This window comes from Pleurodeles waltl, chromosome 2_2 (genome assembly GCF_031143425.1).
Source record: "Pleurodeles waltl isolate 20211129_DDA chromosome 2_2, aPleWal1.hap1.20221129, whole genome shotgun sequence".
NCBI lineage: Eukaryota > Metazoa > Chordata > Amphibia > Caudata > Salamandridae > Pleurodeles > Pleurodeles waltl.
Genome location: NC_090439.1, coordinates 1,144,943,026 through 1,144,957,682, shown reverse-complemented (window position 1 = coordinate 1,144,957,682; position 14,657 = coordinate 1,144,943,026). Strand labels below are relative to the sequence as shown.

Below are 14,657 nucleotides of genomic sequence, written 5' to 3'. Positions count from 1 at the left end.
GGCAATGCAAAATCTTTAATAAATGTGACCCATGATGTCAAAGGGAAGCAGTATTTATTTCACCACTGTCCTTCACAGGTAAGCAGAGTAACAGTGTCTGATCAGATACACCTGGACGCAGAGTTCCACCTGTCTAATAATAGAGGACTAGCTTCATAACTAGTTTACACAATCATATTTTTTGGAGCTCTTGCATAATTATGATGAGCAAAACTAAGAAGCATGTGCATGATGAGATTTATGGGACAAGAGATACTCTTTAGTAGGTGACATATACCAAATGTATGCATGTGTGAGAAACAATCTCACTTCTAGTGTGGCACGCAGAGACACTTGACAATGTCTCTTCAATGGCTATATATTTGTTTTCAGAACTAACTGTTGTCGGGTATTGATATCCATCCTAAATAGTATGATATAACATTTGGGGATGAATATACAGCCCAGCAGTCCAGCGCTAGAAGCCAAGATGGCGAAGATCTCCACGGCCACCATGTTCCGTCCCTTAGTGCTGAGGTAGGCTGGGATGAAGGAGACCCAGACACTGCAGAAGACCAGCATGCTGAATGTGATGAACTTGGCCTCATTGAATCTGTCAGGGAGGTTCCTGGCGAGAAAAGCCAGAATGAAGCTGGTGAAGGCCAACAAGCCCATGTAACCAATCACACTGTAGAAGGCAGTGACAGAGCCCTGGTCACACTGCAGGATCATCTTCCCAGTCTCATACTGTGAGTCAGTGCCAGGGTGAGGTGGAGAGGTGAGGAGCCAAGAAAGACAGATTGTCACTTCTCCCAGAGTGCACAAGAGGACAATGGAGCTGGACACTCGGAACCTCAGCCAGTTCTTTAATCTGCTCCCAGGCCTGGTGGCATTAAAGGCGATGACAACAGTGATTGTTTTTGCTAAAACACAAGACACAGCAACAGTAAAAATAATCCCAAAAGCGACTTGCTGGATCAGACAGGTCCATTTTGCAGGCCGTCCTATAAATAACAGCGAGCCTAGAAACGCCAACATTAGTGAGATGAGGAGTGCGTAGCTGAGATCCCGGTTATTGGCCTTTACAATTGGTGTTTCTTGGTGTCTAATAAAGATTCCCAGCACTGCAGCCGTGGTTATAGCAAAGGATACAGCTATGAAGGCCAATGTCACACCAAGGGTATCATTGTATGAGAGGAAAACAATGGTTTTAGGGATGCAGCCGTCCCTCCTGTCAGTGGGCCACTGATCTTCAGGGCACTTCAGGCAGTCCTCTGCATCTACGATTGAAAAGATAATTTAACATTTGTGGAAATAGGAACTATGCATGTAGCATCAATCTTAAAAGCACCAGTATGGTGAACATATTGACAACGTTGGACTGAAATTTTAATATTTAAAGTAAAATTATGTGAAAGAGCTCATTTTTCATACATGTACAAAGTATGAGGCAGTCACAATGCCCTTTGGCGTTTGGACTATGACTGCAGCACAGAGTCACATGAAATCATTGGCCCTCTACTTTACTTGTTATTGAAGCAACACATCATTTAATGAATGGTAAACAAACCCTAAACAGTCCAATTCCAATCAAGCTCAAGCTTCAAGTTTATTTTTATCATGAATAGTTGGTAAGACAATGGCATGTACATTTAAAATACTTTAAAAGACTAGGCATGACAACACAGTATGTCCATTAAAGTGCCTTAAAAGAAAATAAAAAAAACTCCATATACTCAAGTAGGGGTGTGCCCCGCTGCAGGAGAGGTAATATAGTTTTGGCATCCACTAGGCAGAGCCATCAATTCAAGCAAAATACTAGCTTATTAACATCAATCAAAATATTATACTCAAAATCTTAGAAATTGTCCTAAAACCTGCTTCAGTAAATGTTGTCTCTTAAATGATGTGTAGCTTTCATCGAGCAAAGGGGCTATTTGTACTGTGCAATCCGTTTGCTTGAAGCTGCCTTTGCATTGAAATTGTGGTGCGCTAAGTAAATGGCTATTTCGAGCCATTAAGAAATGCAAACTGGGCTTTTCTTATGTACAAAGCCCTCTAAAGAATCACAAATTAGGATTTCTACCCTCTAGAAAATTGCAATTCCCAAATAGGAAATCACAAATGGGGATTTCCGATTTGTGATTCCTATTATGATATACCATGCATTTCAAAAGTGCAACTTGGGCATTTAGGAGGTGCAATTACCATCAACTTGAAGTCAATGGTAACCAGGTGAAGATTTAAAAAAGCACCTAAAAGTGTTTTTTTTATTGCAATAGAGCACACACATGCCCATTAGGCATATGTGTGCTCTAAAGGTGCACCCATATTTTTGGGGTAGACCAAGTTTTTTTTTTTTTTGCCTATTCCCATTGTTAGTTTAGCATTTCCTACATAGCAATTTCCTAATTAGAAATCTCTATTTATGAAGTGTAAAACTGACCCATTGATTCAAATGCAATGGGATTGCTTACTAGCAATATCCTAATAGCGATTTCTACTTTATTTGGAATCGCTATTAGGAAATCGGTATCCCAGTACATTGCATTCTCCATCTCTTAAATATCGGTTTCTATGAAGTCGCTATCTCAGAAATGCAAAATTGCATTTTCGTACATCTGGCCCTATGTGCCTGCTGCTTCCTAAAAGTCACCATTGACAGCTCTCGAGTGAGAGCACGGGTCGGTAAAGAGATTGGTCAGGAGCTAGAATTCTTCCAGCTCCTTGGCGGCAAAGTTCAAGAATATCACTGCCTTTCATGCTAATTGCACCGAGCAACCTCCCAATAAGTTGATTACAACTGGCCAGCATGATCTAATTTGCAAGGCTCTCAAAGATGGCGGTAAGAGTTTCTGTCTATCTATCAATAAGGCTGGAAAAATGCACAGTAGATTCCTCAGCATTTTGCTTATGTATCCACAAAGCCGGCACTCTGTGGTGGACGATTGAGCATATTGGTCTTAACTCAATTATTTTTTATTTATATTTTTTATTTCATTAAATGATTTCTAGCCCTGAAGAAGTCGTAAGGGATTTAATTATTTCCCAAGACGAAACACGTGTTGGCTGGAAGCATAAATTCCTGTGGATTTCAGACTGCCGAATGTTAATTAGATTTTGAATAAACTTTGGACTCATCGATTGATTCTATTGATTTTCTCCAGGACCAGTTTGGTGTGATATGGACTGATATTTCAAATGAATTTTTCATGTGAATTGTTTATTTAAATTCTTTCTTCTTATTTACAAGAGGGGACCCTCGTTGTGCATTTTTTTTTTTTTTTTAAAGCTTGTGGAGGCTTTAAGTAGACAGATCAAAGTTTGGATCTTGGTAGTTTTGTGCTTCTGGGCTGGGTGGATTTAACGATTTTAGATTATTATTGTGAGCTTAACACACTGGTTCCATGGCAGGCTCAAATCCACCTCCTTGAGTGCCCACAAGATTTCAGATGAGATGCGTAACAACAGACCCCCTTTAGCCTTGCCTGTCTTTGTCTCTTTTGTTGCTGCATTGAAATATTCCTAGAATCACACAATTGGTATTGGAGACTGCTGCCAGGTTCCTAGCAGCAGTAGAATTTCAGGTTACAACAGAAAGGATAAGACGTTGTCCTCCCCCACCTTGGGGCCAAAGCTGTTTATGTTCCAGGCACAAATAATGCAAGGATGTGCCTGTGGGGCGGCAGGGTTGGTGCCCTCATACAGTTCTGGTGGGTCTGCTATTTAAGGACCTGACTTGATAGTGGCCATCAGGGTGGACTTGCTGCTGTATTGCTCTGAATGGAGATGATGGCCTTGTTATTTGTAGTCCTTCGCTGACAGCTGTTAGGTATTCTGGGACAATCACCCCCTTCATCTGACCTGCCATTGGTAGAGGAGGGAGCAGAGGTCAGGTAGCAGGCTGCTGTGGGTTTTCTCATTTCAATTCCCCATTCTGCAAATTATTTCGTATACTGCCAGACTTGAGCTGCAATATTTTAATCTGAACAGGCAATAGTGGTGATATTGTTCCCTTGATGTTTGCAGTTGGGCCTGAATTTGACAGCTTCTACATTTTTAGATATTTTTGGGCCTACTGTGGTACAGACCTTGCAGTGCTTTGAGCAATCTTAATGTGTTCAGGTTTAAATATCATGAAAACCCCTTGATATATAATGAGTGATCAGCTCAATCTTCATATTTTCTGGGATGCCCTACCTCTGGCTCCATTCCCATGTGGTTGGGGTCACCACGGGTTTCACTGGCAGCCATTCCCCAATTTGGGAGGCTTGGGTGGTGGAGGGCAGGTCTGGTGTACTCTTTGAAGTTCTGTGTGGCTGGTCAACTATAGTGTATCATCTTGATGCATTGTAACCCCCTGTGAAAGAGGGCTGCCTACTTTGTGGCTCAGGACTGTCCATGGGGGGAGGCCCTTTAGAATGATCCCAGTTGCTAAGCTTGGTGACCAGGAGTGGTTTGGCCGGGGTGCCTTTGAAGCCCCAAGGTGAGGCTGGTGGACGTGATCTTTCGGCAGAGTATTCCTGATTGTGTGTTTGGAGATCAGATGTTATTGAGGCTTGTAGCCAAGAGTGTCTGCTTATCTCAGCAGCCATGGATGGTCCAATGCTCCTAAGCTAGGCAGCTGAAAGATCGGGTATGGAGTGGTGTACGGTGTAACTCGTGCAGTCGATCACTTTTTCATGTTTCATTTTCCTAGCTTTTCACTGCCACTTATGGTCCCGTTTTGAGAGCAAAGGTCATGGGCTTGTAGGTGGCAAGACTTGTGGCAGGCCTTCTTGTGCAGATAGTTGTTTTGATTGGATGATAACTGATCTGTTCGTTTGTGGAACATCCATATGCAGGGCTGACTTGGTTTCTGACTCCTTCTGCATAGGGGGTTGGAGCGATGTTCCTGTTACTGGACTTTCAAGCCGGGCCTGTTCATCAGTAATCCACTGTTGGCTGGAGAAGCATCTATTTTGGGATGCCTTCACTTCTTCCAAAAGTTAAGAGAGTATTGTGCGTACAATGGCAAGAGTGTAGATGGTTGAGGATAAGTTGTGGCTGGATTGTGCTGTACGTTTCTTATCATGATGTTTAACTCCTGCAGTTTGTAGTCAGTTCCCTGGATGTGCACAGCAAGTAAGTTAAGAAGGTCAAATTGTGTTTCCAGCTTGTCAGCATGATATGTTAGTGCTGATGGGGCCACCTCCTTGGTGCTTAATACATGATGCCAAATGGCTGGGCCTAACAGTTGGTTGATTGAATCTGGGGATGACTATTCTGTCTGACCCCGTGGGATGGTAACTGTGTTACTCTTGGCCCCTCTTACTCCGAGGGAGGGTGCATATAGGTTAGGGCATCTTGCAGTCTAGTCCTCAGTGTGTGTGCCGGGTTAGGAGCCTTTCTTCAGGTAGGAGTGAACCCTGAGGGTTAATTTGATCTGGTGAGCTAAGTGTTGTAATTTTGATTTGGGACTAAGGAGGGAGAGGAGCAGAACAGGTTAGTTGAGGAGACATGTGACTTCTCGAATGGGCTTAAGAGCATCTCCCACCAAACTGAATAGTTGACTCGGGACCCCTATAGTGTGGCTTTGTTTAAACTGTTGTTTGACTGATTTATCTAGAGTGGCTGGCACGTGTGCTTGAGGCTGGTCTGGGTAGGACCCCCATCCAGCTGGGTTCCATGGGTCCTTGTGTGCAGAGGATCTGCGCAGTCCATTGAGGGGCTTAGTTTGAGGGGTCACTGTTTCATCTTATGTACTGAGACCTCCACTAAAAGCTGGGCCCTGACCTGGGTGGCCAGATGTAACATATTGAGAAGGTTGTTATGAGCCAATGTGTCTATGCCCCCTGTCAGGGGATGCTCCGGTTGTGGTTGGTGATTGACCTTGTCTGTAGGACTCGGTGTTGCCTTCAATGAAGGTGATTCTCTATCATGGCCTGGCCTTTGGTCAGCTTGGTCTGCTTGGGCAGTGAGCCCTTTGCGGGTGTCTGTTAGAAAGTCATTTATCTTGGCTTTTTTTGAGACCGGTGACTTGAAGGAAGAGGCTGATGGCACGGGGTTGCTGCCCTCCCTACAGGACTCCACAGAGTTGTGGGCTAAATCTGAGGCATGTGAGTTGAGGTTGATGATTAATTTTTCTTTCACATCCCCCCATGTTTTTTTACTGCTTAGGAGCCCTACATATTTTTACAGATCTCATGCTGCCTGACTGTTTGACTGTAAGTTGGGCTAGTTGCTAGAAGGGTGGTGGGGTAAGGCAATCAGTTTGGGTGTGTGAGGTGTATGAATGGCCTTGGGGCGGGGGATCTTCTCAGGAGGCACAAGTCACCCCAAACCTAGCAAGGCCGCTTCTGCACCATTCCCGGTTCGACCTTTCACTGCTACCCCTAAAAGCTGTGTCACACCCTCTGAAATTCACCTCAGCAGTGTGTCCTGACTTACTCATCTCTGCACACTTTCCTCAGCACTACTCTAAGCTTCTCCCCCGCTGACTCCAGGAGGGTGGATTGGGATTGAGGCTGAAGGCTCAGGTGCTGAGGGGTTGATGGCCTGGAGGAGGAGAGATAAATGATAGGCAGACCAGCACTCACCACTTGCTCTGGTCTCTCCTGTTTCGAGCTCCTGGCTGTCCAATCAAATATATTGCCATCAAGGGATAGGGGTGACATCTTAAACCATGAAGTCAAACGTCAGGTGGTTTATAAATGTCACCAGCATATGGGCAGCCCTGTTGCACATAACCTTTAGCAGTACATATTTGGTGGCAGGTTTATCATGCTTTCAGGCAATGCAAAACAACAAAACACTGCTGAGATGCACTGGAGAGGGCAGGAGTGCGCAATATTTATCATTATATGGCACATTACTGTCCTCTCCTTGCACTAGCACACAATGTGCTGCCTTGCACCAATACAGCCACCCTTGTCCATGGTGCAAGAGTGCCTGAGTTGTAGGTAGAATTGTTTGTGAAGGAAGGGACATATTCAAAACAATCTTCAGAACAATTAAGTGAAATATTTTTTTTTATTCTTTTGCACCTCCCGTTGGACGGTGTAGCATTTTGATGTGTTGGTATATCTGAAAATGTACCAATATCCATGAGTGGATGCATGGGAACACCCATGCACCACCCATGGAATGCCCCCCAGGGCAAAGTAATGCAAGACAGTGACTTTTGCTACCAGTGATGGCTGCATTTACCTGTTTCTTTTGGAGACGCGTTTGTATCTCCTCCGTCCTCTTCCCGGCTACACTGCACACAGGCCCCCAGCCAATCACAACGCTGCTGTCAGCAGCATGACGGCCGCATCAGGATTAATGTGAGCAGAGAGAGTGAAGTATTGTGTACTTTCTTCACCGGGCTTACACTGGGGCTCACTGGGGAATTTCCTGCCTAATCTTAAATTATCACCAAGCACATTGTCTGGGGAGCAAGCCAATACTCTAGAGGCACTAATTAAAGAACTAAAATACATCAAAAGGTCACTGTAAACAGCGAATTCTTCCTCAAATACGATTATGAGTGAACTGGAAAATGTTCATACTGTACTGTCTACGTTTAAAACTAAACTAGACCCAACAATTGCCTAAGTTACCACATTGGAAGACAAATTCAGCAATTCAGCTCAGTAGGAGCGGCCAAATGACCAATTCAGTGAAAGAGAACCATAACAGGTTGGAGAATATTGAAGTGCATCCCATGCTATAAAAGAAAGAAGGTTCAGACATACAGGGCTCTCCATGCTCCATAATCTCACACATAATAAATGCAGAATTCCAGTTACCCTTGGAATTTCAAAGAGAGGACATACTTAAACAAAGGGGACCGGATACGCTGAACTGCCCTTGACCAATTATAATGTGTTTACTGCGACATGCACAGCAGATTAGAAGAGCTGCATGCTAACACTGCCCCTTCATCTATAAGAACAGTTCTGTAGCACTCTCTACAGACTTTCCCTATGACACTCATAGAACATGCCAATAGTTCCTCTCTCTTTGCTCTAACCTGAAACAGAAGGGGATCCTCTATGGATAACTGGACCTTGCTGACCTTGCTACGATGATGATAGCCATTGGCAGATCGACCAGATAATTCACTGATACCAAACACTTGGAGCACTTTCTGGATTTAGGATTCAATATTCAGTATTCAATGATCCTCTCTATCTGGAGATGATGGCTGATTTTACTATTGATGTAGTGCCTAAATGTAGATGGCAAAAAGGGATACATGTGAGACAACACAATCGTGATATTTTTAGGATCTAAATATCTGGACATACTGTAAATTGAGGAAAAACACATGCCCTAGTAAAAACGAATAAGATAAAAAGTCACTAGGTTGAGAAAGTGATGCTGTTCTGGTGGTCAAGAAAAGCTCTCCATGCCATGCAGCTCCACCTGAATGCGCCTGTGTCCTTTTCCCCGACCTCGCTGCTGCTGCAAGTTCAAGGCCCTCCTCCAACCTCAGGCTCCCGCCTGCGCCTCATCCCTGGTGGCCAGTTGTGACCAGTAAGTATTGTGTGTCTGTCTTCTGTTTGTTTTTCCCTTTTCTTCATATTTTGCTGTTTTTTGTCTCTGCTTTGCCCTTCTTGCTCTCTCTCCCTTCGTTAGTCCCACTGCTGCGTCACTTGCGGCCCCGCCCCCATCGTACACCCATTCGCACACCACTCCCGCTTCCCAGCTGCTCCTCCCTCCCACCTCCTCTTCTTAATGGCACCCGCTGCACGGTGAAGTGAGCGACCCTTCACCTGTTCTGGTGGTCAAGAGAAGCTCCCTAAGCCGTACAGCTTCACCTGACTGTGCCCGTGTCCTTCCCCCCCCCTCGCTGCTGCTGCAAGTTCGAGGCCCTCCTCCACCCGCAGGCTCCTGACTGCTCCTCATCCCTGGTGGCCAGTGGTGACCAATAAGTATTGTGTGTCTGTCTTGTGTCTGTTTTTTCCTTTCTCTGCCTTTTTTGCTGTTTTTTGTCTCTGCTTTTGCCTTCTTCGCTGTTTTGCCCTTCTCGCTCTCTCCCCCTTTGTTAGTCCCTCCGCTGTGTCCCTTGAAGCCCTGCCCCCCTCGCGCACCTATTTGCACATGGCTCCCACCTCCCAGCTGCTCCCCCCTCCCACCTCCCCTTAATGGCAGCCTCTGTGCGGCCGCAGTGCTGGTGCGGCGAGGTGCCCCAGAGGCAAGCCCGTCTGTGCCTGTCCACCCCTGGATCACGCCCAGTGCCAGACCCCCTGTTCCCCATCACCGCCACGTTGCCCAACACCACTACAACGCCAACACCCTCCATGCCCTCAATGTCGCCCGATCAGCCACCTGCTTCCAGGACACCCCGAAGCTCATCCACGGACCCTTCTTCTGCTGGAGCTGCAGCTTCACCACCCCCTGACCTGCTGCCCCACCAGCCAGAACCAGACGCAACCACCTCAAATGTATCCTTCTCAACACCCGCTCCATCCACAAGCATGCCATAGAACTCTGGGACCTTCTTGACTCATTCTCCCCGGATGTCGCCTTCCTGACGAAGACCTGGATGAACCCATCCTCGGCACCCGATGTCGCCATAGACATCCCGGACAGCTACAAGATCACCCGTAGAGACCGCACCAACAGACCGGGAGGAGGAATCGCCATCGTCCACAGGATCACCATCAGAATCTCAACCAACAATGAAGACACCCTCAGCACCGCCAAACACTTGCACTTCCAGATCTACATCGATCCCAAGACCACCCACAGAGGAACCCTTGTCTACAGACCTCCCGGACCTCGACCGCAGTTCAGTGACTCTATCGCCAAAGTCGTCAGCACGCAAGCTCTTGCCTCTACAGACTACATCCTCCTCGGGGACCTGAACTTCCACCTCGAGAACACCAACAACAGCAACTCCACCGCCCTGCTCGGCAACCTCAACAATCTCGGACTCAAACAGCTTGTCACGCCTACCCACTCCGTCGGCCACACACTCGACCCCATCTTCTCCGCCAGCAGCCACGTCACCTTCAGCCATACCACTGAACTCTACTGGACCGACCACCGCTGCATCCACTTCACCTTCGAGAAGCCCACCACGCACCATCACCCACAACGGATCCCCCACTGCAGCTGGAACAAGGTCACGGACGACCAGCTGATCTCTGCCCTCACCCGAGCCCCACCAGCCAACACCACTGACACCAACACAGCTGCCTGCAACCTCAGGCAATGGATTGACGATTGCACGAAGGCTGTTCTGATTCAGTACCAACCAGGACAGAAGGTGTGGGTTTTGGAGCATGTGGCCCCAAGAGCACTCCAAGACAAATGGAGTGGACCCCATCTCATTGTTGAAAAGAAGGGTGAGGTTACCTATCTGGTACACCTGGGCACTGCCAGGAGTCCCCTTAGGGTGATTCATGTCAACCGCCTAAAACCCTACTATGACAGGGCTGATCTCACCCTGCTCATGGCAACAGATGAGGGACAGGAAGAAGAGAGTGACCCTCTCCCTGATCTCTTTTCCACCACTAAAAATGATGCTTTAGTTGAGGGAGTAGTTTCGGCAGATTGTCTGACTGCAGAACAGAAAGACAACTGCATAAATCTCCTTGGACAATTTTCTGAACTCTTTTAAATTGTGGCAGGTACCACATCCTGGTGTGAACACACAATTGATACTGGAGACAGCTTGCCTGTCAAAAGTAAAATCTATAGGCAGCCTGACCATGTCAGGGACTGCATGAAACAAGAGGTTCAGAAAATGCTTGATCTAGGAGTGGATGAACATTCTGAAAGCCCATGGGGGAAGTCCTGTGGTGCTTGTACCAAAGCCTCACTCAAAAGATGGAAAAAGGGAGATGAGGTTTTGTGTAGACTACAGAGGTCTCAATCAGGTAACAAAAACTGATGCTCACCCTATACCCAGGGCAGATGAGCTCATTGATACACTGGCATCTGCCAAGTATCTTAGCACCTTTGATTTGACTGCAGGGTATTGGCAGATCAAATTGGCCGAGGAAGCTAAACCTAAAAATGCATTTTCAACTATAGGATGGCACTACCAATTTACAGTGATGCCCTTTGGGTTGAAAAATGCACCTGCCACTTTTCAGAGGTTGGTGAACACAGTCCTGCAAGGGTTGGAGGCTTTTAGTGCAGCATATCTAGATGACATGGCTGTCTTTAGCTCCACCTGGGATGAGCACCTGGTCCACCTTTGGAAAGGTTTGGAGGCCCTGCAAAAGGCAGGCCTCACTATCAAGGTCTCAAAGTGCCAGATAGGGCAGGGAAAGGTGGTTTATCTGGGACACCTGGTAGGTGGAGAACAGATTACACCACTTCAGGGGAAAATCCAAACAGCCATGGATTGGGTTCCCCCTACAACTCAGACCCTGGTGAGAGCCTGCTTAGGTCTCACCGGGTATTACAGGAGATTCATTAAAAACTATGGCTTCATAGCAGCCCCTCTTAATGATCTCACTAGTAAGAAGATGCCTAAAAAGGTATCTGTCAGAAAGCTTTTGAGGAGCTCAAACAGGCCATGCGCTCTGCACCTGTCCTAAAAAGCCCATGTTACTCCAAGAAATTCATTGTTCAAACTGATGCATCTGAATTAGAGGTAGGGGCAGTCTTATCACAACTGAATTCTGAGGGCCAGGATCAACCAGTTGATTTTATCAGCAGAAGGTTGACCCCTAGAGAAAAGCATTGGTCTTCCATAGAGAGGGAGGCCTTTGCTGTGGTCTGGGCACTGAAAAAGTTGAGGCCATACCTGTTTGGCACTCACTTTATTATTCAGACAGACCACAAACCTCTACTTTGGCTAAAACAAATGAAAGGTGAAAACTCTAAATTGTTGAGGTGGTCCATATCTCTACAGGGAATGGACTATACAGTGGAACATAGACCTGGGAGTACCCACTCCAATGCAGATGGACTCTCCTGGTATATCCACTTAGACAATGAAGACTCATCAGGTCATGGCTAGTCTTATTGTCCTTCGTTTGGGAGGGGGGGGGTTTGTGTAGGAAAGTACCATCGAGGCCTGGCATGTTACCCCCATATTTCACTGTATATATGTTGTTTTAGTCTACGTGTCACTGGGACCCTGCCATGCAGGGACCCAGTGCTCATAAGTATGTGCCCTGTATGTGTTCCCTGTTTGATGCCTAACTGTCTCACCGAGGCTCTGCTAACCAGAACCTCAGTGGTTATGCTCTCTCTGCTTTCCAAATTTATCACTAACAGGCTTGTGACTAAATTTACCAATTCACATTGGCATACTGGTACACCCATATAATTCCCTAGTATATGGTACTGAGGTACCCAGGGTGTTGGGGTTCCAGAAGATCCCTATGGGCTGCAGCATTTCTTTTGCCACCCATAGGGAGCTCTGACAATTCTTACACAGGTCTGCCAGTGCAGCCTGCATTAAATAACATCCACGTTATTTCACAGCCATTTACCACTGCACTTAAGTAACTTATAAGTCACCTATATGTCTAACCTTTACCTGGTGAAGGTTGGGTGCAAAGTTACTTAGTTTGTGGACACCCTGGCACTAGCCAAGGTGCCCCCACATCGTTCAGGGCAAATTCCCTGGACTTTGTGAGTGCGGGGACACCAGTACACGCGTGCACTATACATAGGTCACTACCTATGTATAGCGTCACAATGGTAACTCCGAACATGGCCATGTAACATGTCTAAGATCATGAAATTACAATTCCATGATCCCCCGGGTCTATAGCACAGTACCCGGGTACTGCCAAACTGCCTTTCCGGGGTCTCCACTGCAGCTGCTGCTGCTGCCAACCCCTCAGACAGGTTTCTGCCCTCCTGGGGTCCAGGCAGCCCTGGCCCAGGAAGGCAGAACAAAGGACTTAATCTGAGAGAGGGTGTAACACCCTCTCCCTTTGGAAATAGGTGTCAGGGCTGGGGGGGAGTAGCCTCCCCCAGCCTCTGAAAATGCTTTGATGGGCACAGATGGTACCCATCTCTGCATAAACCAGTCTACACCGGTTCAGGGATCCCCTAGCCCTGCTCTGGCACGAAACTGGACAAAGGAAAGGGGAGTGGCCACTCCCCTGACCTGCACCTCCCAGGGGAGGTGCCCAGAACTCCTTCAGTGTGTCCCAGACCTCTGCAATCTTGGAAACAGAGGTGCTGGGAGCACACTGAACTGCTCTGAGTGGACAGTGCCAGCAGGTGACGTCAGAGGCTCCTTCTGATAGGCTCTTACCTCTCTTGGTAGCCAATCCTCCTTCCTAGGTAGCCAAACCTCCTTTTCTGGCTATTTAGGGTCTCTGCTTTGGGGAATTCTTTAGATAATGAATGCAAGAGCTCACCAGAGTTCCTCTGCATCTCCCTCTTCACCTTCTACCAAAGGATCGACCGCTGACTGCTCAGGACACCTGCAAAACCGCAACAATGTAGCAAGACGACTACTAGCAACACTGTAGCGCCTCATCCTGCTGGCTTTCTCGACTGTTTCCAGTTGGTGCATGCTCTGGGGGTAGCCTGCCTTCACCCTGCACCAGAAGCTCCAAAGAATTCTCCTGTGGGTCGACGGAATCTTCCCCCTGCTAATGCAGGCACCAAAAGAGTGCAAAAACAACAAGTGATGGACGGAATGCTGAACATTGTCAAACACTCACCCCCAGTCATAGATATGGGTTTAATCCATCGTTCTTTTGCTCACCATTCTACCCCAGTTTGGACCCATCCATATGCAAATCAGTCTTGACCATGTTCCTCATGGGAACAGTCCAGCCCAAACTGCCAAGCCAGGTCCTCACTGGACCGGAAACAAGCATCCTGGGACCGGTTTCAGGGTTTCACCCATCATCAGCCAGGCTAGCTTGAATCCAGTGGCATGGAAAGCATGGGACCCACGTCTGGGCATACCCTTCCCACTTAGGGTGACAAAACAAAAACAACAAGTGATGGACGGAATACTGAACATTGTCAAACACCCACCCCCAGTCATGGATCTGAGTTTAATCTACCGTTCTTTTGCTCACCATGCCACCCCAATTTGGACCCAGCCATATGCAAATCAGTCTTGACCATGTTCCTCATGGGAACAGTCCAGCCCAAACTGCCAAGCCAGGTCCTCACTGGACCGGAAACAAGCATCCTGGGACCGGTTTCGGGGTTTCACCCCTCATCAGCCAGGCTAGCTGTGCAACACTGGTCCTCTGGGTCCCCTCTCATCCTGACGAGCGTGGTCCCTGGAACTCAGCAACTCTGTCCGAGTGACTCCCACAGTCCAGTGACTCTTCAGTCCAAGTTTGGTGAAGGTTAAGTCCTTGCCTCCCCACGTTAGACTGCATTGCTGGGTACCGCATGATTTGCAGCTGCTCCGGCTCCTGTGCACTCTTCCAGGATTTCCTTTGTGCACAGCCAAGCCTAGGTCCGTCACACTTCTTCCTGCAGTGCACAACCTTCTGAGTTGTCCTCCGGCGTCGTGGGACTCCCTTTTGTGACTTCGCATGGACTTTAGTTCACTTTCCTTCCAAGTGCCTGTTCAGGTACTTTTGCGTGTGCTGCCTGCTACTGTGAGGGCTCCCTGAGTTGCTGTGTGCCCCCTCTGTCTCCTCCTCCAAGTGGCGACATTCTGGTCCCTCCTGGGCCACAGCAGCACCCAAAAACCTCTACCACGACCCTTGCAGCTAGCAAGGCTTGTTTGCAGTCTTTCTGCATAGGAATACCTCTGC

At 47.4% G+C, this 14,657-nt stretch overlaps 1 protein-coding gene across 1 annotated transcript in view; it reads right to left on the bottom strand.

The window, feature by feature from the left end:
* Window positions 1-354: 354 nt before the first annotated feature.
* Window positions 355-14,657, bottom strand: part of LOC138278782 (vomeronasal type-2 receptor 26-like) — a 69,749-nt gene continuing 55,446 nt past the window's right edge. The window contains exon 5 of the mRNA XM_069219304.1: window positions 355-1,259. Within this exon, the coding sequence (XP_069075405.1) occupies window positions 355-1,259 (905 nt within the window). The remainder of the gene's footprint in view (window positions 1,260-14,657) is intronic.